General features: G+C 37.8%; 1 protein-coding gene across 1 annotated transcript; it reads right to left on the bottom strand.

Annotated features, from left to right (window-relative positions):
• Window positions 1–946: 946 nt before the first annotated feature.
• LOC104089009 (probable bifunctional TENA-E protein) lies at window positions 947–3,966 on the bottom strand. Its single transcript, XM_009593811.4, has 3 exons — window positions 3,700–3,966; window positions 2,171–2,388; window positions 947–1,525 (listed from the first exon to the last, which is right to left on the bottom strand). Exons 1-3 carry the CDS (start codon window positions 3,841–3,843, stop codon window positions 1,210–1,212), a joined length of 678 nt encoding a protein of 225 aa, XP_009592106.1. The 5' UTR covers window positions 3,844–3,966; the 3' UTR covers window positions 947–1,209.
• Between the last annotated feature and the right edge of the window lie 19,872 nt (window positions 3,967–23,838).

Genomic DNA, 23,838 nt, shown 5'->3' with positions numbered 1-23,838 from the left:
ACTAGATCTAAGGTAATATATTGCAAACAATGGCTAACATCTTATTCACTTGAATTAAACATTGCGAGTATAAGTAATGATCTTAAAGGCTTTATATCTTGTAAGCATACTACATTATAAACAACAAAGTACAAAACAAAAGGAAGCACTATACTAAAGCCAAATATTAATAAGAGGCCTTAAACTTTTAATTATATATAAATATATATTAAAAAAGTTTAGGTCTCTTATTAAAGTTTGACTTTAGGTTATTAATTTTATTGAGACGACCATGTTCCTCCCCCATTATCCCACATTACCATAGCTTAGCATTTACCTATTTATAGTTACCAAACACCCATTTGACACTATTATTATTGTGGTATTGCTTTATTGCTGGAAAGAAAATAACATCTATTAGTACTACTTCAATTAATAATTTGTTTATTAGTTGTAGAAAATTGAGCACCCTCTTTACTATTTTACTTAATCTGGTAGTAGTTGTTTTCTTTATTGTGTCTGTTTTAATTTTAGCTTTGACACTTGTTCAGTTCTTCCATCCTTTTGATTTTTTATTTTCTGATTGAGAATTTTCATGAATTTTTCAGCATATTTTGCTTTGGTACTGGCTGTGTGTGGTTGATCTATTGAAACTGAAGTAGGTTTTGCTTGAATGTTTCAGTCATGATTTCTTTGTTTCAATCATTTTCTTCTAGTTCATGGTTTTCAACCTGTTTTGCATTGTAGGTACAAATGCAACTTTTTGGAACTGAATTGTTTTCAATAAGCATAAATTAAGCTTAGTGAAAAGGGGCAATATTAGCTCATATTACTTATGGCAAGGGTCCGATTGAGCCCAACGGATGGCAAAAGAAAACCATTTCGCAAACCACAAGGGCAGTTTCAGACCTTTTCCCATAACAAAATGATGCAAAATTCACCTAGGGACACCAATCACTTTCCTGAGTTTAACATCAAGAACTCTATATTTTTATAGAGCGATTGCTTCTTTCACCCAATAAAATTTACATAAATGCATGAAAGACACATTTCCAAGAGTGATCTAGTGAGGCCAAAAACATGCCAAAGTACAATTGTTTGCTATAAGACAATGTCATGTTTCTATGTAGAGTACAACATATCGTCCTAGTTTATAGATGGAATAGACTTCTAAACCACATGAACTCAGTTTTTCTCGCGACTCATAAATGACGGTCAGTCAAGAGGCACTCAGTTTTCCCCGCGACTCATGCTCCAAAACTCAACTTCATACTCCAGTACACGTATAACAATTGCCTCAGCTTTTGAGATAATATCTTCTGGTGACTTCTCAAGACGACGATTAGCTATATCTTGAAGAGAACCACAATACCGACCAAAATCATCATTGCCCCATCTTTGACAAGTCTCTTTTAGTTCTTCTGAAGTTTTAGAGCCATCTGCTAAACAATGCGCATAACTTTCTTGGTAGACAGCTTCAATTGCCCAAAAAGCTGTAACGGCAATAGTATATTCTACATCATCGCTCATTAAGCTTTCCAAAAATCTAGGATAAAAAGAACACAAGCAATCAAAAGAAAATTCACATGAAGGACTTGATTAAACACTGTATATAAGGGGAATGGAACGACAAAACATGTCTTTGATATTGGTTTGGCTTACTAAGAAGGAGAAGGTAAGGGGATTGCTTAGTCACAAGTAAAACATGATCCGTATTTCATATCCTATCTTTGTTATAAATAAAACACATTACAGACTGATTCTAATGCTTGAACCCTTTAAAGTTTGCTTATTGTTCCCATATTAACAGCAAAAGCAACTGCATACGATATCAATTAACTTTATCAGAGAAGCAAAACTAGGAGCTTGAATACAAGTTGAGGGGATCCTAAAAAATCTATCAATTTGACTAGTTAGCCAAACTACATAAAAATCTTTAATATAAACCAATCGGGGCTAGAATGCATCTTCAGATATTTTCAAATCAGAATTGTTAAATTCTCAACAGCTTTCTAAGAAAAAGGATGACTATAATAGATAGAAATAAGACAACCTATATCATGTTGAACACAAAAACATAACAAAGGCATAGAGATTATAGTATTGGGACAACTAAGAACCACGAAAATGAGATTGGCCTAATTACAAAAAATGCGTAAATATCTTGTATTTATAATAGTGCACTTTAAACCTGCAATATTCTAGGTTGGCCTTTTGAGGAACAATATTGGACAGTGAAACATTCCATTTAGATGCTTCTCTCTTGAACCATGATATCTCATCATTCAGTGCCGCAACACCGCCTAAGATAACCTCTATGTCTGAATCATCGTCCGACTCCTTCCAAGCTTTCAGAAGTAAACTTGCTACGAAAGGGACAAAGGCTCTAACGAATATATAATCTTGCCCCTGCATCCAACTTCTAATCTTTAACTAACAGAAAACTGCATGAGCTTGCAAGGAAGAAACCGAACATGACATGGAAGATATTTCAGTTGCAGAAACAAAAAAACAGAAGCAAAGTGTCATGCTGGTAGAATATGGTTAAAGTTCAAATACAGAAACAAACAGAGCCCCATCAAGTCTGGTTGTGAGTTCGCTGAACATGTGGCAGCAACTATCAGGCAGATTCAGGATTAGGATTTAAATTATATGGGTTCAATCTTTAAGGTACTTAGCATTGAACCCATTGTATGTTTAAAGTTATGGGTTAATAACTACTAACTTTTTGCAATTTTTTTTTTGATTTTGCACCGGGTGTCCGAGTCTCTTTGAGCCCCGACTAATCCCGGGGGTGGACAGGCCCTCGGCAATAAGTTTCCCACAAGTGCATCACGGTTAATTCAGGTTTTACCCAGTCCGATGGCCCTCAGAAATTGTTTGCACCCAGTGGGTTTCGAACTTGAGACCTTGAAAGGGAGCAAACCCCAAGGCTCAAGTCAATTGCCACCAGGCCAACCCTGAGGGTTTAACTTTTTGCAATTTTAGCGGATCTTTATACATAAATTTATGATCTGCATCTAAAGTACTGGGTTCAGATGAACCCAATACCACCACTTTACAGCCGCCTCTGCAACTATGGCTGCCTAAATGTATGTGGTTGAGAGTTTGTTAGGAGATACGCATTAGATTAACATAACAGTAAAGTGCCATCAAGCTCGCATTGAATCCAATTTTTTAGGCCGCGAACAAAAGATATTGAAGTTATCTATCACTACATTCAATTGAGCTGAACAAAAATTCCTGTACATAATCAAACAAAGATAATTAAAGGCTGTAGTATCGCCAAAACTATTAACTTTGTCGAACAGCAAATTGAGTCAGAGCAAGCACTAAGTAAGAGGGATTATTATAAAATTACTGTATCTTAAACCTATTTATTTGCAGTATTTTACTTGTTCTTCACCTAGTCAAAGATCTTTATTTCTAATTTTACTAGGAGTAGATAAACTTTCTCTCCTTATAGCATAGAGTAAGAACAGTATATACGAAAGTCTACTCAACTAGTTGGTGCCCGGTGACCAGGAGGTCACGGGTTGAAAATAGACTCTCGGTGAAATGCAGAGTAAGGTTGCGCAAAAGAGACCTTGTTGTCCTACCCTGCCCCAACAACGCACATAGCGGAAAGCTTAATGTATATATATATATATATATATATAAATCTTAAGAAATATAAAGCAAATTATTTTAAAATACTTGTAATTTTGGAAAAAAGAATACCAGCCATCTTTTGAAGGCAGAGAGTTGAACAGAACCATCACGGATGCTAAGGGTAAATGGGTGTCTTGTGGCAGCGGTATATAGCTGATGGTGTTGATTAAGCCATTTTTTGATCATCGGAATATCTTTTTTAGCTCCTTCCATTTCCTACTGGTTCTTCTTTCTTTGCCACTTGAGACATTTTAGCTTATCCTTTTGGAAGGGTCAAGGGTGGAGAATTCGAGGTAGCGCGGATTTGGAAATGGGGCGGGTTTAGGGCAGGCAACCCTTAATGGGTCTAAAAAGATTTTAGAGATCGAATTTTTCTGAACCAAAGTTGAGGAGTGTTTCTTTTTAGAATGATAGCAAATGTTACCATACCTCTTTAAATGTTATGGTTAGAACTAGCACTAATTAATTTGTGGACAATTGCTTCCAAATTTTAATTTGTGAATATTTGCTTTCTAAGTTTCAAGTTAGTCTTGAGAAAGCTCTAGTGTTAAGATTTTCGACTCTAGTATTAAGACCCGTCCATAAAAAAAAAAATCCTTTTAAAAAAAAAAAAAATCAAAAATACATTTGTCCATAAAAAATTGCATGTTTTTGAAAAAAAATTCAATCAAAATTTTTAGAAAAACTTTTTTCTCCACTTACAAGATTGCAATATTTTTTCAAGTGAAATACATGTCCAAACATAATTTAAACTTAACTTCAAATAATATTTTTTAATCAAAAAATATATTAATTTTTATATCCAAACGCCTACTAAGTCTCGATTGTTGGTATGAACCTTATAATAATTATCCTGTCAAACTCAGAATAAGTACGGTAAGAGGACTTAAGAATCACTAGTACATACAGTTTTGATAGGGTAAAGAGCATTCTCGTTTAATCGGGTCAATTAGTTTTTTGGCCTTTCACAAATTTATTTTTAATTTTATGACTTTATCCTTTTTTTTTTTTACAGGAAATTTACTTTTACACATAAGAGATCTTTCATTTACACATAAAAAATCTAAAAAGACATTTTCTTAAATTCAACATTATAAAAGGCCTAAAATCTCCCTTTAATCCAACATGAGGGCTTAAGAATCAATTGGTACCCACAAATTACAATTTTGTTAGTGTATAGGATATAGTGGGTTCGTTACATCTACAATCAAAATAGAAACTGAACATTTCATGGTTCACAATTTTCAAGCCTTGTCCTAGCCATTGTTTAAATAATAAATTATTTAATTTAATTATTGTTTAAACTAAATTTACTGGAAAATCCAAGGGAAAATGATGAAAAGGGAAGCCACAACCTCACTATTAACCAACAACACAGTACACTACTAATATACTCATGCTCCAATACATTAATTATACACCAAAATACATTCCTTTTTTGACTCGATTTGTACATGATGTACGGGGAAATTAGTAGATCAACATATTAAGTAACAACAACTCGATAAACATTGGACTACAACATAGAGTGATTAAATCACAACTATTATATCTAAAGGTAGCTAATAAATAGTAAATGCGATAATAATAAAAAGAATACCAGAAATTAACGAGGTTCGGCAAAAATTTGATTTTTGCCTAGTCCTCGGACACAATCAACTCAAATTTTATTTTACTCCAAAAATACAAGTGAAATACTACAAGAGAGAAAGAAGATTCAAATGCCTTATGAGATAAGAAGGCAAGTGAGAGATGCTTACAAATGAACAAAACACTTGCTATTTATAGAACGGAAATAACCTTAATAATGTCATGCATGACATCGTATTAAGTGTGATCATGCAATGTAAATGCATGAAAAATGCACCTACCAATTTCTTCCAAAAAAGAGGTTTCAAATGTTCACACTAGTTCACATTAATCTTGTCAAATTCAATAAATCTCCACCTTGACAAGATTTTACTTTTTCAATTTTCTATCACTGATAAATTTTGATTGTGTCTTCAACTTCAATCTTCAAAGTTCAACAATGTTGATCAAGTTCAAACAATGTTGAAACTTGATCGCAACCACTACTTTTGTTAGCATATCAGCAGGGTTGTCTGTAGTCCTAATTTTTTGCACCATGACTCAACCTTCTTCTATAATATCTCGTACAAAGTGATATCGAACATCAATATGCTTCGTCCTTGCATGATAAACTTGATTCTTGGCTAATTGGATAGCACTCTGACTATCACAAAATAGTGTGATGCTTTCTTGACCAATACTAAGCTCTCTAAGCAACCCTTGAAGCCAAATTGCCTCCTTTACAGCCTCCGTAATTGCCATGTATTCTGCCTCAGTAGTAGACAAAGCAACCGTTGACTGCAAAGTAGACTTCTAACTAACTGGTGCATTTGCAAAAGTAAAAACATAACCAATAGTTGATCTACGCTTGTCCAAATCACACGCATAATCTGAGTCACAATATCCAACTAGATACTGACTATCTTCCTGCTAAAAAATCAATCCAACATCTACAGTATTACAAATATACCGTAGAATCCATTTCACAGCTTGTCAATGCTCTTTTCCTGGATCATGCATATACCTGCTTACAACTCCGATAGCATATGAAATATCAGGTCTTGTACAAACAATTGCATACATCAAGCTACCAACGGCATTCGCATATAGCACTCTTAACATATACTCTCGTTCAGCTTCATTCTTCAGCGACATAACAGTACTAAGCTTAAAGGGAGGAGCAAGAGGAGTGCTAACCGACTTCTTATTCTCATTCATGCCAAATCGATCTATTACTCTCTTCAAGTATTCTTTCTGAGATAGATAGAGTTTCTTTGAATGTCTATCTCTTTTTATCTCCGTGCCAATAATTTTCTTTGCCTCACCCAAATCCTTCATCTTAAACTCCTTTCTTAGTTGGATCTTCAACTTCTCAATTTTCTCTTGACTTTTGGAAGCTATCAATATATCATCAACGTATAGGAGAAGATATGCGAAGGATCCGTCTTCAAGCTTGTGCAAATACACACAATGATCGTATTTGCTTCTTCTATACTTTTGCCGCAACATAAACTTGTCAAATCGTTTATACCATTGTCTAGAAGATTATTTCAATCCGCACAATGATTTTTCAAGTGTGCACACCATATTTTCCTTTTCAGCATTTTTGAATCCTTCTGGCTGAGTCATATAGATTTTCTCTTTCAAGTCTCCATGTAAAAATACAGTTTTTACATCTAACTGAACTAGTTCCAAATTCAACTGTGCTACCAAAGCCAACAAAACTCTAATGGAGGAGTGTTTCACGACTGGAGAAAATATCTCATTGTAATTAATTCCCTCCTTTTGAGCGTATCCTTTGGTCACCAATCTTGCTTTGTAGTGAACATCTTCTTGGTTAAGAAATCCTTCTTTCTTTGCAAATACCCGTTTGCACCCAATTGCTTTCTTGCCCTTCGGGAGATTCGCCAATTTCCATGTGCAATTCTGATGAAGGGACTGCATTTCTTCATTCATGGCAATCTTCCACTTATCTTCTTCTGAACTTTGGACTGAGTCTTTATAAGTAGTAGGAACACCATCAGCTACAATTGAGGTTGCACAAGACACCGTTTCTATGAGACGAACATGTTTCTTTATTGTTCTTTTTGGCTTGCTGGTTGCTATTGATTCAAACTCCACCTGCTTTGAAGAACCATCAGTTTGTTTGATATCTTCAACTGTCACCTTATCTGTTATGGCAGATTCATCAAAGGTAACATCTCTGCTAAATATATTTTTTCTTGTCTCTGGACACCATAATCGGTATCCTTTGACTCTAGAAGTAATCCCCATAAATATAGCTTTCTTTGCCCTCAGATCCAATTTTGACTCTTTCACATGATAGTATGCAATTGAGCCAAACACATGCAAAAAATTATAATCTTCAGCAGGTTTTCCATACCATTTTTCAAATGGTGTCTTGCCTCCAATAGCGGCAGATGGTAGACGATTAATGAGGTGGCATGCATATGTTATTGCCTCAGCCCAAAATTCTTTGCCCAAGCCAGCATTGGACAACATACACCGAACCTTCTCCAGCAAAGTCTGGTTCATGCGTTCTGCCACTCCATTCTGTTGTGGACGACCCCAAATTCCCTCCGTAGGATGTCGTGATGGCACCTAGTCTCTAAGTCTAGGTAAGCCTATCAATGCAGAATAATAATAAATATCTGAAATAAATAAACTACAATTCAAACAATTTCAACTCCCAAAACCCAGTAGAAATAAATCACAAGTTTCTAATAATTTATTCTCAATGTCTCTATGTGTTAAGGTCTAAATAAAATATAAGGAAGCAACATAAAATGATAGAAGGGGACTCCGGAGTCTGCGGACGCTGGCAGATATACCTCGAAGTCTCCGTGCACAGGTAACTCACTGACGTCTAGGCTGGTAAAATGTACCTGGATCTACACAAAAAGATGTGCAGAAGCGTAGTATGAGTACACCACATCGGTACCCAGTAAGTGTCAAGCCTAACCTCGGTAGAGTAGTGACGAGGATAGGTGAGACCCAACTGGAATATAATAATGGCATGATAAAATATTTATCAATATAGTAAAATAAAATGACATTGGAAATGAATCAAATAGTATATCACATTTAATGACACCAAATAATATCTCGTGGAATCAAAACAGAATTTCCTTCAACTTTATGAAAAGCACAACAATTAATCGAAAGCAACTATTGCCATAAATCAATATCAACAAGGGCACTACCGAGGTACCGTCTCGTAGTCCCAAATTATAAATAATTTCACTATATCTCATTTCCTTATATCACCGCGGGAGCCTTCACGATTTATTTAAAGAAAATATTTTTCCCGAAATAGCATCCCGCGTTTTAGCCACCCTTATCACACCGCATGACTTCTAGTAGTCACCCCTACTAGCCACGCGTATCAAGCCACCCTTATCTCACCGCATGCGTTTCAATACCTAGACTTTATACCACCACATGCGTATCAATATCACAATATATCACAATTTGCACCTCAAGTGCCCAATATTTTAATTTTCCACAAAACAAAAATCAACAACAATATTTTTCAATAATAAAGAGCTCACGACTCATGCCAGAATAATCCAAAAAACATCTAACGAAAATATTCAATAATAAATAATTCAGAAAAATAATATTTCAGATTTTTAATACCTTGCTTCAATATCAAATTTAAAAATGTCAAATACTTCATATTAATAATATTTAATTTAAAGAAAAGCAACCTTCAAATAATGCACAGTATAAAAGAAACCAAGTTTCAATTAAATAGGTAAAACAATTAGCAGGAAAAAGGCAAACAAATTTAAAATATATTTCACAAATCAATGATGAAGAATATAACAAGATAAAATAATTTAATAATTGCGCAACAATGATCTACACAATTTAAAAATATAATCTTTCACATTTGGCCCGTGTACACACTTGTCACCTTGTGTACCCGACTTTCAACACATTTCAATAATCACATTAATATCAATTCTAGGGGAAATTTCCCTCACACAAGGTTAGACAAGTCACTTACCTCGACTTGCTCCAATTTAATCAAGTATTATGCTTTTTCCTCGATTTTCCGACTCTCATCGACTCGTATCTAGTCATAATTAATTCGATACAGTCAACAAAAATTATAAAAATTAATTTCATTAGAAAATATTACATTTTTTTCAACAAAATCCGAAATTAGCTCAAAGTTTGCCCGTGGGGCCCACATCTCGGAATCTGGCGAAAGTTACAAAATATGAACGCCCATTCAACCACGAGTCTAACCACACCAAAATGACTAAATTCCAATAACGATTCGACCCTCAAATCCACAAATCTATCCAAGAGGGTTTTCAAAATTTTCCAACTTAAATCACCAATTAAATGTTAAAAACAGTGATGGATTCGGGTAATCTAACCAAGATTGAGTTAAGAACACTTACCCCAATGTTTTCCCCTGAAGATATATAAAAAATCGCCTCTGCTCAAGCTCCAAGTTGTTAAAAATGGCGAATGGGACGAAGCCCCCCCTGATTTTATAACTTGCAGATCTGTCCAGGGTGACCTCGATCATAGGAGTCTGGTCATGGGGAGTCCGATTAAGGGGAGTCTGATCATGGACCTCGGTCATAGCCTTCGATCATAGCTTCGATCATGGCCCTCGACTCTGGGGCTCGATCACAGCCATCAATCCTGGCTATCGATCATGACTTCGATCTTTATGGCATTCGATCACTGGTCTTGGTCATAGCCCTCGATCATGGGCCTTCGATCAGTGGCCTTCGATCACTGGCCTACGAACTTGCCTTCGATCATGGATCTCGAGCCAGCCTTCGATCCTTGGCTCGATTTCACAACACAAGAAAATTTGCAGCAGCTTTTGCAGCAGCTGTTTAAGTCACATTTTTTATCTGTTAACCATCCAAAACTCACCCGAGGCCCTCGGGACCTCAACCCAATACACCAACAAGTCCTAAAACATCATACGAACTTATTTGAAACCTCAAATCACATCAAACAACACTAAAATCACGAATCACACATAGATTCACGCCTAATGAACTTTGAAACTTTCAATTTCTACAAACAACATCGGAACCTATCAAATCAAGTCCGATTGACCTCAAATTTTGTACGCAAGTCATAAATGACATAACGGAGCTATGAAAAATTTCAGAATTGGATTTCGACCCCGATATCAAAAAGTCAACCCCTCGATCAAACTTCCCAAAAATTTAACTTTCGGCATTTCAAGCCTAATTCCACTACGGACTTCCAAATAAAATTCCGATCACGTTCCTAAGACCAAAATCACCATACATAGCTGTTGGAATAATCCGGGGTCTTTTGCACATAATTCGACATCCGGTCACTATTTGAACTTAAACTTTAAAATTTTTATCAAAATTCCATATCTCGGGCTAGGCACCTCGGAATTTGATTCCGGGCATACGCCCAAGTCCCAATTCATGATACGGACCTACCGGAACTGTCAAAATACTGATCCGAGTCTGTTTGGTCAAAATGTTGACCAAAGTCAACTCAATTGTGTTTTAAACATCTAATTTACATTTTAATCCATTTTTCACCTGAAAACTTTCCGATTTTTTTTACGGACTGCACACGCAAGTCGAGTAATGGTAAATAGTGCTTAGATCACATAATTAATCATTAAATTTAAAGATGACATTTTGGGTCATCACATTCTCCACCTCTAAAACAAACGTCCGTCCTCGAACGAAGTTAGAAAAAGTACCTGAGCTGGTGAATAAGTGTGGATAACAGCTGCGTATATCATGCTCGGCCTCCCAAGTCGCCTCCTCGACTGGATGACCCCTCCGCTGAACCTTCATGGAAGCAATGTTCTTTGACCTCAGCTTTCGAACCTGCCTATCTAAAATAGCCACTTGTTCCTCAACATAAGATAGATCCTTGTCCAACTGAACCGAACTGAAGTCTAACACATGAGACGGATCGCCGTGATATTTCCGAACCATAGAAACATGGAATAACGGATGAACCACAGAAAGACTAAGTAGTAGTACAAGTCTGTAAGCCACCTCTCCAACTCTCTCAAGAATCTCAAAAGGCCCAATATACCTAGGGCTCAACTTGCCCTTCTTCCCGAACCTCATCACACCCTTCATAGGCGAAACCCAGAGCAATACCCGCTCACCAACTATGAATGCAACATCACTAACCTTCTGATCCGTATAACTCTTTTGTCTAGATTGCTGTGTACGAAGTTTATCCTGAATCAACTTAACCTTTTCCAAGGCATCTTGAACCAAGTTTGTACCTAAAAGTCTAGCCTCGCCTGGTTCGAACCAACCCACTGGAGACCAACACCGCCTACCATACAAGGCCTCATACGAAGCCATCTGAATGCTTGACTGATAATTGTTGTTCTAAGCAAACTCCGCAAGTGGTAAGAACTGATCCCAAGCACCCCCCCCTAAAAAAATCTATCACACACGCACGAAACATATCCTCGAGTATCTGAATAGTGCGTTCGGACTGCCCGTCCATCTGAGGGTGAAATGATGTACTCAACTCTACCCGAGTACCCAACTCACGTTGTACTGCCCTCCAAAACCGTGAGGTAAACTGTGTACCCCGGTCATAGATGATAGATACGGGTATACCGTGAAGTCTGACAATCTCGCGAATATATACCTGAGCCAGCTGCTATGAAGAGTAAGTAGTAATCACATGAATGAAATGAGTTTATTTGGTCAGTCTATCCATAATCACCCAAACTGCATCAAATTTCCGCTGAGTCTGTGGGAGCCCAACAATGAAATCCATAGTGATCCGCTCCCATTTCCATTCTGGAAGCTCTAACTTCTGAAGTAACCCACCCGGTCGCTGATGCTCATATTTCACCTGTTGACAAATTAGACACTGAGATACATACCCCACTATGTCTTTCTTCATCCGCCTCCACCAATAGTGTTGTCTCAAGTCCCGATACATCTTTTGCAGCACCCAGATGAATGGAGTACCGCGAACTGTGAGCCTCCTAGAGAATCAACTCACGCAAGCTATCCACATTAGGCACACATAGCCTGCCCTGCATCCGTAATACATCGTCATCTCCAATAGTGACTTCCTTGGCATCACCATGCTGAACTGTATCCTTAAGGACAAGCAGATGAGGGTCATCATACTGGCGTTCCTAATATGATCATAAAGAGAAGACTGAGAAACCACGCAAGCCAAAATTTGACTTGGCTTGGAAACATCCAATCTAACAAACTGGTTGGCCAAGGCCTGAACATCCAAGGCCAAAGGCCTCTCTGCTACCGGTAAATATGCTAAGCTACCCAAACTCTCCGCCTTACGACTCAAGGCATCGGCCACCACATTGGCCTTCCTAGGATGATAGAGAATGGTGATATCATAATCCTTAAGCAACTCCAACAACCTCCACTACCGTAAGTTAAGATCCTTCTGTTTAAACAGATGTTGTAGACTCCGGTGATCGGTGTAGATATCATAATGGACACCGTACAAATAATTCCGCCAAAATTTTAAGGCATGAACAATAGTTGCTAACTCCAGGTCATGTACAGGATAATTTTTCTCATGCACCTTTAACTGTCTGGACGCGTAGGCAATCACCCTACTGTCTTGCATCAACACTACGCTGAGACCAATACGCGACGCGTCATAATACACAGTATAAGATCATGTACCTGTAGGTAATACCAATACTGGGCTTGTAGTCAAAGCTGTCTTGAGCTTTTGGAAGCTCTCCTCATATTCCTCGGTCCACCTGAACGGAGCACCCTTCTAGGTCAATTTGGTCATAGATGCAGCAATAGAAGAGAAACCCTTTACAAATCGGCGATTATACCCAGCCAAACCAAGAAAACTCCGGATTTCCGTAACTGAGGACGGTCTAGACCAACTCTGCACTGCTTCAATCTTCTTTGGATCTACCTTGATCCCTTTACACGAAACTATATGACCCAAAATTCCACTGAATCAAGCCAGAATTCACACTTTGAAAATTTTGCATATAACTTCCTTTCTCTCAAAATCTGAAGCACAGTCCTCATGTGTAGTTCATGATCTTTCCGACTCTGGGAATACAACAGAATTTCATCAATAAACACAATGACGAAGGAATCAAGATAGGGTTGAAATACACTATTCATTAAGTGCGTAAATGATGCTGGGGCATTGGTTAGCCCAAAACACATCACAAGGAACTCGTAATGACCGTACCGAGTCCTGAAAGGAGTCTTCGAAATATCTGGCTCCCGAATCTTCAACTGATGATAGCATGAACTCAAGTCAATTTTAGAGAATACCCTGGCACCCTGAAGCTGATCAAATAAGTCATCAATACGTGGCAATTGATATATGTTCTTCACTGTAACCTTGTTCAACTGGCGATAATCAATACACATCCGCATAGAACCATCCTTCTTCTTTACAAATAAGACAGGAGCACCCCACGTCGATACACTAGGCCGAATGAAACCCTTATCAAGCAATTCCTGTAACTGTTCTTTTAATTCTTTCAACTCTGCTGGGGCCTTACAGTATGGTGGAATAGAAATGGGCTGAGTACCCGGTAATAGATCAATACCAAAATCAATATCCATGTCGGGTGGCATACCCGGAAGATCTGCTGGAAATACATCAGGAAAATCCCTTACTACAGGAACTGACTCTACAATAGGAGTATCAATACTAACATCTCTCACATAGGCCAGATACGCATCACACCCCTTATCAACCATTCGTTGAGCTTTAAGAAATGAAACAACCCTGCTAGGAACATGATCTGAGGTACCTCTCCACTCTAGCTGTAGTAGACACGGCATAGCCAATGTCATCGTCTTGGCGTAACAATCAAGAATAGCATAATAGGGCGACAACCAGTCCATGCCCAAAATAATATCGAAATTCACCATACTGAGCAATAATAAATCAGCTCTGGTCTCAAAACCACTGATAACAATTAAACACGACCGATACACACGGTCCACAATAATGGATTCACCCACGGGTGTAGAAACATAAACAGAAGAACTCAAGTAATCACGTGATACGCCCAAATACGGGGCAAAATAAGATGACACATAAGAATAAGTGGAGCCTGGATCAAATAAAACTGATGCATCTCTATGACAGACCGGAATATTACATGTGATAACAGAATCAGATGCAATGACATCTGTCCTAGCAGGAATGACATATTATCTGTCCTGGCCTCCCCCTCTAGGGCGAGCTCTACTTGTCCGACCTCCACCTCTAGCTGGCTGTACAAGTGGAGTGGCAACTGGTGCAGTAATCATGGTCTGAAAAGTCTGAGGACCCTGTGGAATAGGTGGGGCCTGAGAAATTTGTGGAGGTGCACCCCTCCTAAATCAGGGGCAATCTCTCATAATATGACGAGTGTCACCACACTCAAAACAAGCCCTCGGAGGATGTGGCTGTTGGGACTGGCTCGGGCCTGATCGACTAGACTGTCCGCTGAAAGCACCCCATACAGGAGGTACAGAAGACACTGGTGGTGCATAATATGGAACCTGAGGTCTGGGAGTAGTCGGAAAACCACTAGAAGCTGGAAGTGTTGAATGAATAGGATGACTCACATAACCTCTACCATGACGGGCTGAAACTAAGGCACAAGAATTATTATATGTTCCAGAACCTCGGGGTATCTTAGCTTACCTCTCTTCCCTCTTCCGAGTTCGCATACCTTCCAATCTTCTAGCAATTGACACCACCTGTGTGATGTCAATCTCTAGCTCTCGGGCCATACTGTATCTGATACTAGGGTGAAAACCCTCAATAAATCTGCGAACCCGCTCTCGAACAGTAGCCACTAAGGCTGGTGCATGTCTAGCCAAATCACTGAATCGGATCGCATACTCTGACACAGTCATAGAACCCTGACGCAACTGCTCAAACTCTACGCGCCATGCATCCCTAAGACTCTGAGGAATATACTCCCTTAAGAACATATCCGAAAATTGAGTCCAAGTGAGTGAAGATGTCTCAGCGGGACTATCCAACTCATATGCCCGCCACCACTGGTAGGCTGCTCCTCTAAACTGGAGTGCAGTGAAAGAAAACCCACTAGAATCCACAATGCCCATAGTACGAAGGATACAGTGACATTTCTCCATAAAACCCTGAGCATCCTCTGAAGCTAAACCGCTGAAAGTGGGAGGGTGGTACTTCTTATACCTTTCGAGCCTGAGCTGCTCCCCCTCTGAAACTGCTGTCCTAATATCAGGCCGAACTGGGACAACTGGTTGCACTAGTATAACCTCTGGGGCATGGTCAACTTAGGCACGTGGCTCTGGAGTACGGGTGGCGGGAGTCTGCGCTCCTCCCCCAGCCTGAGATGTGGCAGGAGCAAGTGGAATTAATCATGGCTAAGCTAAAGTGCCAAACATGCTCAAAAACTGGGCAAGAGTCTCCTGAAGTGCAGGAGTAGTAACATGCGTCTCAGGTGCCTGCTCTCCAACTGGAGCTACTGGTAGCTCTGGTGTAGCAGTTCGTGCAGGTGCTAGGGCTGCACCACGTGATCTTCCTCGGCCTCTGTCCCGACCCCGACCTCTTGCGGCTCCAACAGGAGGTGCGGGTGTTTGATCATCAGATCCAGTTGTGCGTGTCCTCACCATCTGTGAGAGAATAGAAAGACAATTGTTTAAAATTTTGAAGTCAACAAATATGCACGATAAGGAATCAAAGAAGTGAATATTTCCTAACAGTTCCATAGCCTCTCGAAGATAAGTACAGACGTCTCCGTACCGATCTGTAAGACTCTACTAAACCTGCTTGTGACTCATAACACCTATGAACCTAGTGCTCTGATACCAACTTGTCACAACCCCAAAAAATCCCTTTGTAGGATGTCGTGATGGCACCTAGTCTCTAAGACTAGGTAAGCCTATAAATGCGGAATAATAATAAATATCTGAAATAAATAAACTACAATTCAAATAATTTTAACTCCCAAAACCCGGTAGAAATAAATCACAAACTTCTAAGAATTTATTCTCAATGTCTCTATGTGTCAAGGTCTAAATAAAATATAAGGAAGCAACATAAAATGATAGAAGGGGACTCCGGAGTCTGCGGACGCTAGCAGATATACCTCGAAGTCTCCGTGCATAGATAACTCACTCATGTCTAGCCTGGTAAAATGTACATGGATCTGCATAAAAATATGTGTAGAAGCATAGTATGAGTACACACAGCGGTACCCAGTAAGTGCCAAGCCTAATCTCGGTAGGGTAGTGACGAGGTCAGGTGAGGCTCAACTGGAATATAATAATGGCATGGTAAAATATTTATCAATATAGAAAAATAAAATAATATTGGAAATGAATCAAATAGTATGTCACATTTAATGACACCAAATAATATCTCGTGGAATCAAAACAGAATTTCTTTCAACTTTATGAAAATCACAACAATTAATCAAAAGCAACTATGGCCATAAATCAATATCAACAAGGGCACTACCGAGGTACCGCCTCGTAGTCCTAAATTATAAATAATTTCACAATATCTCATTTCCTTATATCACCGCGGGAGCCTTCACGATTTATTTAAAGAAAATATTTTTTCCGAAATAGCATCCCGCGTTTTAGCCACCCTTATCACACCGCATGACTTCTAGTAGTCACCCCTACTAGCCACGCGTATCAAGCCACCCTTATCTCACCGCATGCGTTTCAATACCCAGACCTTATGCCACCGCATGCGTATCAATATCACAATATATCACAATTTGCATCTCAAGTGCCCAATATTTTAATTTTCCACAAAAAAAAATCAACAACAATATTTTTCAATAATAAAGAGCTCACGGCTCATGCCAGAATAATTAAAAAAAAAATCTTACGAAAATATTCAAGAATAAATAATTCAGGAAAATAATATTTCAGATTTTTAATACCTTGCTTCAATATCAAATTTAAAAATGTCAAATACTTCATATTAATAATATTTAATTTAAAGAAAATCAACCTTCAAATAATGCACAGTATAAAAGAAACTAAGTTTTAATTAAATAGGTAAAACAATTAGCAGGAAAAAGGCAAACAAATTTAAAATATATTTCACAAATCAATGATGAAGAATATAACAAGATAAAATAATTTAATAATTGCGCAACAATGATCTACATAATTTAAAAATATAATCCTTCACATTTGGCCCGTGTACACACTTGTCACCTTGTGTACCCGACTTTCAACACATTTCAATAATCACATTAATATCAATTCTAGGGGAAATTTCCCTCACACAAGGTTAGACAAGTCACTTACCTCGACTTGCTCCAATTTAATCAAGTATTATGCTTTTTCCTCGATTTTCCGACTCTCATCGACTCGTATCTAGTCATAATTAATTCGATACAGTCAACAAAAATTATAAAAATTAATTTCATAAGAAAATATTACATTTTTTTCAACAAAATCCGAAATTAGCTCAAAGTTTGCCCGTGGGGCCCACATCTCGGAATCTGACGAAAATTACAATATATGAACGCCCATTCAACCACGAGTCTAACCATACCAAAATGACTAAATTCCAATAACGATTTGACCCTCAAATCTACCAATTAAATGTTAAAAACAGTGATGGATTCGGGTAATCTAACCAAGATTGAGTTAAGAACACTTACTCCAATATTTTTTCTTGAATATGTATCAAATATCGCCTCTTCTCAAGCTCCAAGTTGTTAAAAATGGCGAATGGGACGAAGCCCCCCCTGATTTTATAACTTGCAGATTTGTCCAGGGTGACCTCGATCATAGGAGTCCGATCATGGGGAGTCCGATTAAGGGGAGTCTGATCATGGTACTCAATCATGGACCTCGGTCATAGCCTTCGATCATAGCTTCAATCATGGCCCTCGACTCTGGGGCTCGATCACAACCATCAATCCTAGCTATCGATCATGACTTCGATCTTTGTGGCCTTCGATCACTGGCCTTGGTCATAGCCCTCGATCCTGGGCCTTCGATCAGTGGCTTTCGATCACTGGCCTACGAACTTGCCTTCGATCATGGATCTCGAGCCTGCCTTCGATCCTCGGCTCGATTTCACAACACAAGAAAATTCGCAGCAGCTTTTGCAGCAGCTGTTTAAGTCCCATTTTTGATCTGTTAACCATCCGAAACTCACCTGAGGCCCTCGAGACCTCAACCCAATACATCAACAAGTCCTAAAACATCATACGAACTTATTTGAAACCTCAAATCACATCAAACAACGCTAAAATCACGAATCACACATAGATTCAAGCCTAATGAACTTTGAAACTTTCAATTTCTACAAACAACATCGGAACCTATCAAATCAAGTCCGATTGACTTCAAATTTTGTACGCAAGTCATAAATGACATAACGGAGCTATGAAAATTTTCAGAATCGGATTTCGACCCCGATATCAAAAAGTCAACCCCTCGATCAAACTTCCCAAAAATTTAACTTTCGGCATTTCAAGCCTAATTCCACTACGGACTTTCAAATAAAATTCCGATCACGTTCCTAAGACCAAAATCACCATACAGAGCTGTTGGAATAATCCGGGGTCATTTGCACATAATTCGACATCCGGTCACTATTTGAACTTAAACTTTAAAGTTTTTATCAAAATTCCATATCTCGGGCTAGGGACCTCGGAATTTGATTCCGGGCATACGCCCAAGTCCCAATTCATGATACGGACCTACCGGAACTGTCAAAATACTGATTCGAGTCCGTTTGCTCAAAATGTTGACCAAAGTCAACTCAGTTGTGTTTTAAACATCTAATTCACATTTTAATCCATTTTTCACCTGAAAATTTTCCGAATTTTTTTACGGACTGCACACGCAAGTCGAGTAATGGTAAATAGTGCTTAGATCACATAATTAATCATTAAATTTATAGATGACATTTTGGGTCATCACAGGTATATTTTTTACGGTGAATATCTCAAAATGCCATCATCTTCACAAATCTTATTGTAAAGATCATTTTTGTATTTTCCACCGTTATCTGTGCGAAGACACTTTATGTTTCTGCCTGTTTGAGTCTCTATCATCGCCTTCCATTTGAGAAATATTCACAGCACCTCATCTTTGGTTTTCATAGTATACATCCACACTCTTGAGAAAAAGTCATCAATAAAGGTTACAAAATAGTGTTTCCCACCTAATGAAGGTGTTTTGGAAGCACCCCAAATATTAGAGTGAATATAATCCAAAATACCTTTAGTATTATGGATTGTTGTTCCAAATTTAACCCTTGTCTGTTTCCCCTTGACACAAATGCTCACAAAGCTCCAAATTGTAAGTCTTTACTTTTTTTAACAATCCCTGATCTGATAAAATCTTCAAGGATTTTCCTCTAGCATGTCCCAAGTGCACGTGCCATAGCTTGGTTGCTTCTGCCTCCTTGTCATCATTGGATGTCATTGTTGTTGTCTCAATAACTGTACTACCGTGATAGTGGTACATATTATTATTTCGTCGAATTCCCTTCATTACCACTAGTGCACCAGAGCATATTCTCATTATCCCATTTTCTGCAACGATTTTGAGCCCCTTTGACTCTAGGGCTCCTACAGAAATGAGATTTTTCTTCAATTCCGGTACGTATCGAATATCTGTTAATGTTCTGATCAATCCATCATGGTTCCTTAATCAGATTGAACCAATACCATATATGGTAAGAGGATTTTTATTCGCGGTGTGAATAACTCCACATTCTCCTTCTTGAAAATCAATGAACTAGTCTTTGTTGGGACACATATGATAGCTACAAGCTGAATCCATGAGCCATATGTCAGATGGTTTGAATGGCTCAGTTGTAACTAGTGAGAAATTAGAGTTATCACAATCAGCTACATTTGAATCCATGACAGCCTTCCCATTTTTAGGTTTGACCTTGTTTTTCAACTTTGGACAGTCTTTCTTCCAGTGTCCTTTTTCTCGGCAAAATGCGCATTCATCTTTGCTAGGTCTGGATCTTGACTTGGATATTCCTTTCTTCGTTCTCATATGATTTTGAGAACGACCTCTCACAACCAGTGCTTCTCATTCTCCATTCTTTTGCTTTTCTCTCTTTCTTTGTTCATAGCTGTATAAGGCAGAACAAACTTCTTTGAGAGATACATCATCATTCCCATGAAGTAGAGTTGTTTCGAGGTGCTCGTACTCATCGGGAAGTGAACTTAATAACATTAAGGCCATATCTCCATAACCAAAGGTCACGTCCATATTCTGCAAATCTGTTGCCAACTTATTAAAGCTGGTGATATGATCATTCATTGTAGTACCGGGAACATATGTGAAGCGCAACAGTCTTTTTTCATGTAAAGTTTATTTTGACTGTTTTTTTTTCAAGAATTTATCCTCCAATGCATTCCACAATTTACTTGCAGAAGTTTCTTTTGTGTTTAGATACTTCTGTTCTCTTGCGAGGTAAGATCGAATGGTACCACACGCAACGCAGTTGATAATCTTCTAATCCCCTTCTCCGATATTGTCTGGTTTATTTTCTTCTATGGCAATATATAGCCCTTGTTGAAAAAGGACATCAAGAACCTCAGCTTGCCACATCTCGAAATGTCCTGACCCGTCAAAAATTTCAACTGCAAATTTTTTGCATTTGACATAATTCTTGTCATAAGCGAAGATGCCAACGACGTATTACTGACACCCGATGTGGACTCTTCATTTTTATTATCTCTCATTTTGCTACAGATACTATTTATTTGTTGACAGTACAGAACACCAAAGTAATTCTTTTCTGATGTGGAAGTTCAGACTATGCTGCAACCACAGAGCATACTAAGATAGAACCTTGGCTCTGATACCAATTGTTGCGGAAGTCGAATATATATAGAGTGATTAAATTACAACTACTATATCTAAAGGTAGCTAATAAATAGTAAATGAGACAATAATAAAAAAAACACCAGAAATTAATGAGGTTCGACAAAAAATTAAATTTTGCCTAGTCCTCGGACACAATCAACTCAATTTTTTTTTTCACTCCAAAAATACAAGTGAAATACTACAAGAGAGAAAGAAGATTCAAATGCCTTAGGAGATAAGAATGGAAGTGAGAGATGTTTACAAATGAACAAAACCCTTGTTATTTATAGAAAGAAAATAGCCTTAATAATGTCATGCATGACATCTTATTAAGTGTGATCATGCAATGTAAATGTATCTACCAATTTCTTCCAAAAAAGAGATTTCAAATATTCACACTAGTTCACATTAATCTTGTCAAATTCAACAATAACGACGACTAGGAATAAGGTCTAAGGTCTGCATGCACACTACGAGACCCCACTTGTAAATGTATACTTACTTTGTTGTTGTTGTGAAAACCCCATAAACGTTGGACTAGTACTGAACAAACAACGTAGTTTCAACCAAGGTTCATACTCCAGAAACCAACCACATTCTCAAGAAACTCGAGGAATAAAACTTCAGCCATTGAAACTTCATCCTCTAAGGCATGTTCTAGCATGTTATTAGCTATGATTTCAAGGGATTGACAATGTTGTTTGAAACTCTCATTACCCCATCTATCACAAGCTGCCTTCATTTCTTCTGGAGTGCTATTGCCTTATTTCAAACAATGCGCAAAACCAGAGTGATATACTGATTCCACTGCCCACAAAATGGTTACTGCCTCTGTATACTTCACGTCTGATGAGCTCGTCAAAGGTTCAAAAAACCTGTGCCATAAATTTAGATGAAATCATATGTATACGGTCAAAATTGGGCTTGTCTTTCGTATGAGTGATCGAGACTAGAACATGATAGGGCAAGGTTCAAACTCGTGTTATATCGAACCATGGTGTGAAGTTAGATTGCCGAGCTTGTGACCCAAAGATCGATTAAGATCGAGATCGGCCAAGATCGAGACTGGCCAAGATCGAGAACGAGCAAGATAGAGATCGAACGAGACAAAGGGAAGCTTACCGAGCCGAATAACGGAAAGCCGAAATATCCGCAATCGGACGAGGATCGCGGCGGAAATCCCGGCACGTATCAAGGAGAGGCCGATTAATTAGCCTATCATGAGATTCCTTACTGTATTTAGAATTGTATCAAGAGTAGAACTCCCCTACTATATAAAAGGGGGTCTGATCATTTGTAAGGGACACCACATTTACGCAATCCAAAATAATATACTGCCTTCTTCTAGCTTTCAATATCTTGACTACTCTGTTTTTATATTAGTTGAATTTTCACTTGGTTTGAGGGTGATCGAACTTGATGGCCAATGCTATTCGATTTGTTTGGTTTGCATTTATCTCTTTCACAGTCAATTTTAACATTGATATATATATTTCCTCAATTTGTGCCAAGTTATATCACGTATCCTCAAAATCGCATATAAATTCAATTGTTATTCGTTTTTAGGGTAAACACCATACTTAATAAACAAAAGATGATAAAATTAATCACATCAAGGAGTGAATATACAAACACTTACTAGTTACTACTTATAGCCGCTAGAAGTGGATAACTGCACACCACTTGTCATGTCATTTAATTGATTGTAGTTTAAACTATAGTAATTTTAGCCTAATTAAACAGGAAATACAATTTCTTGTGTTTTTAGCTTGCCCTTTGAGAATGAAAATTTCAACCCTCATTCTGTAATGTCTTTCGAGTTTTAAGGGTTTTTTTTTGGCATTGACGTTGCCAAAATTTACATAATAAGACATCACACTTAAAAGTTAATTACACATAAATTTCTATGACAAACATTAATGAATAATCTGATCGCAAATGATAACTAATCCACTATCACGCTAACCATAAACTATAGGTGTATATGACGTAATCCATTTATGTTAATAACATACAAGAGTTATATTGTTTATTGCCACTAACGTACACCAAAAAAGGATGATACTAGAGCCAAACTTTTTAACTTCTATCTTGAATTAGGACTTCAATCATGAATTTAGAACTAAATTATTTAAGTTCTTTTAAAATAAAATCTGGGTAAATATTTGAGAACTACATAAAAAAATAGTGTAAGTTGTATATGAAAAAATCTGGTCGGAAGAATAACACTTATTTGAGTGTCGAAATTCAAAAAGGACGTAGGGAGTAGTTATTTTATTACTGCAAGATTTCTAGTATATATAGTATCTTTAATACATACCTAAAGTAATCAAGGATGGGCTTGTGATCAACAACAACACTGGTTAAGGAAACGTGCCACTTGGGAACTTCTTCTTTTAGCCATGAAATCTCATCATTCAAATAGGCTAACCCAGCCAATATGACTTCTACGTCAGAGCTATATTCTGACTCCTTCCAAGCTTTAAGCAATACACTAGCAGCAAATGGTGCCATCGCCGTTTTCACAAACACATATTCCCTTCCCTGCAGTTTAATTCGGTTCAATTTTGATATTTAAAAAAACAAGAAAAAGTTAAGAAACCTATCAATTTAATCATCACACATGGGAAAAAGAAAAGGAGATAAACTATACGATTAGTGTAAACGATTTTTAACTCTAATCACTCAAACGACAACTAAATAGCTAATGAAAAGATAAACTTAAGCTAGCGTTTGGACATAGATTTGATTGAAACTTGAAAAAAGAGTTTTTGAAGTGGTGTTGACAAAATATATTTTGAATATTAGAAGTTATGTT

This window comes from Nicotiana tomentosiformis, chromosome 5 (genome assembly GCF_000390325.3).
Source record: "Nicotiana tomentosiformis chromosome 5, ASM39032v3, whole genome shotgun sequence".
NCBI lineage: Eukaryota > Viridiplantae > Streptophyta > Magnoliopsida > Solanales > Solanaceae > Nicotiana > Nicotiana tomentosiformis.
This window is presented reverse-complemented; position numbering and strand designations above follow the sequence as displayed.

Coding starts and splice junctions, on each gene's coding strand:
- LOC104089009 (XM_009593811.4), bottom strand. CDS start 3,843: ATGGAAGGAGCTAAAAAAGATATTCCGATGATCAAAAAATGGCTTAAT. Junction 2,389..3,699: donor CTGCCTTCAAAAGATGGCTG/GTATTCTTTTTT, acceptor AGTTGGATGCAG/GGGCAAGATTATATATTCGT. Junction 1,526..2,170: donor GCCAACCTAGAATATTGCAG/GTTTAAAGTGCA, acceptor TTTTTATCCTAG/ATTTTTGGAAAGCTTAATGA.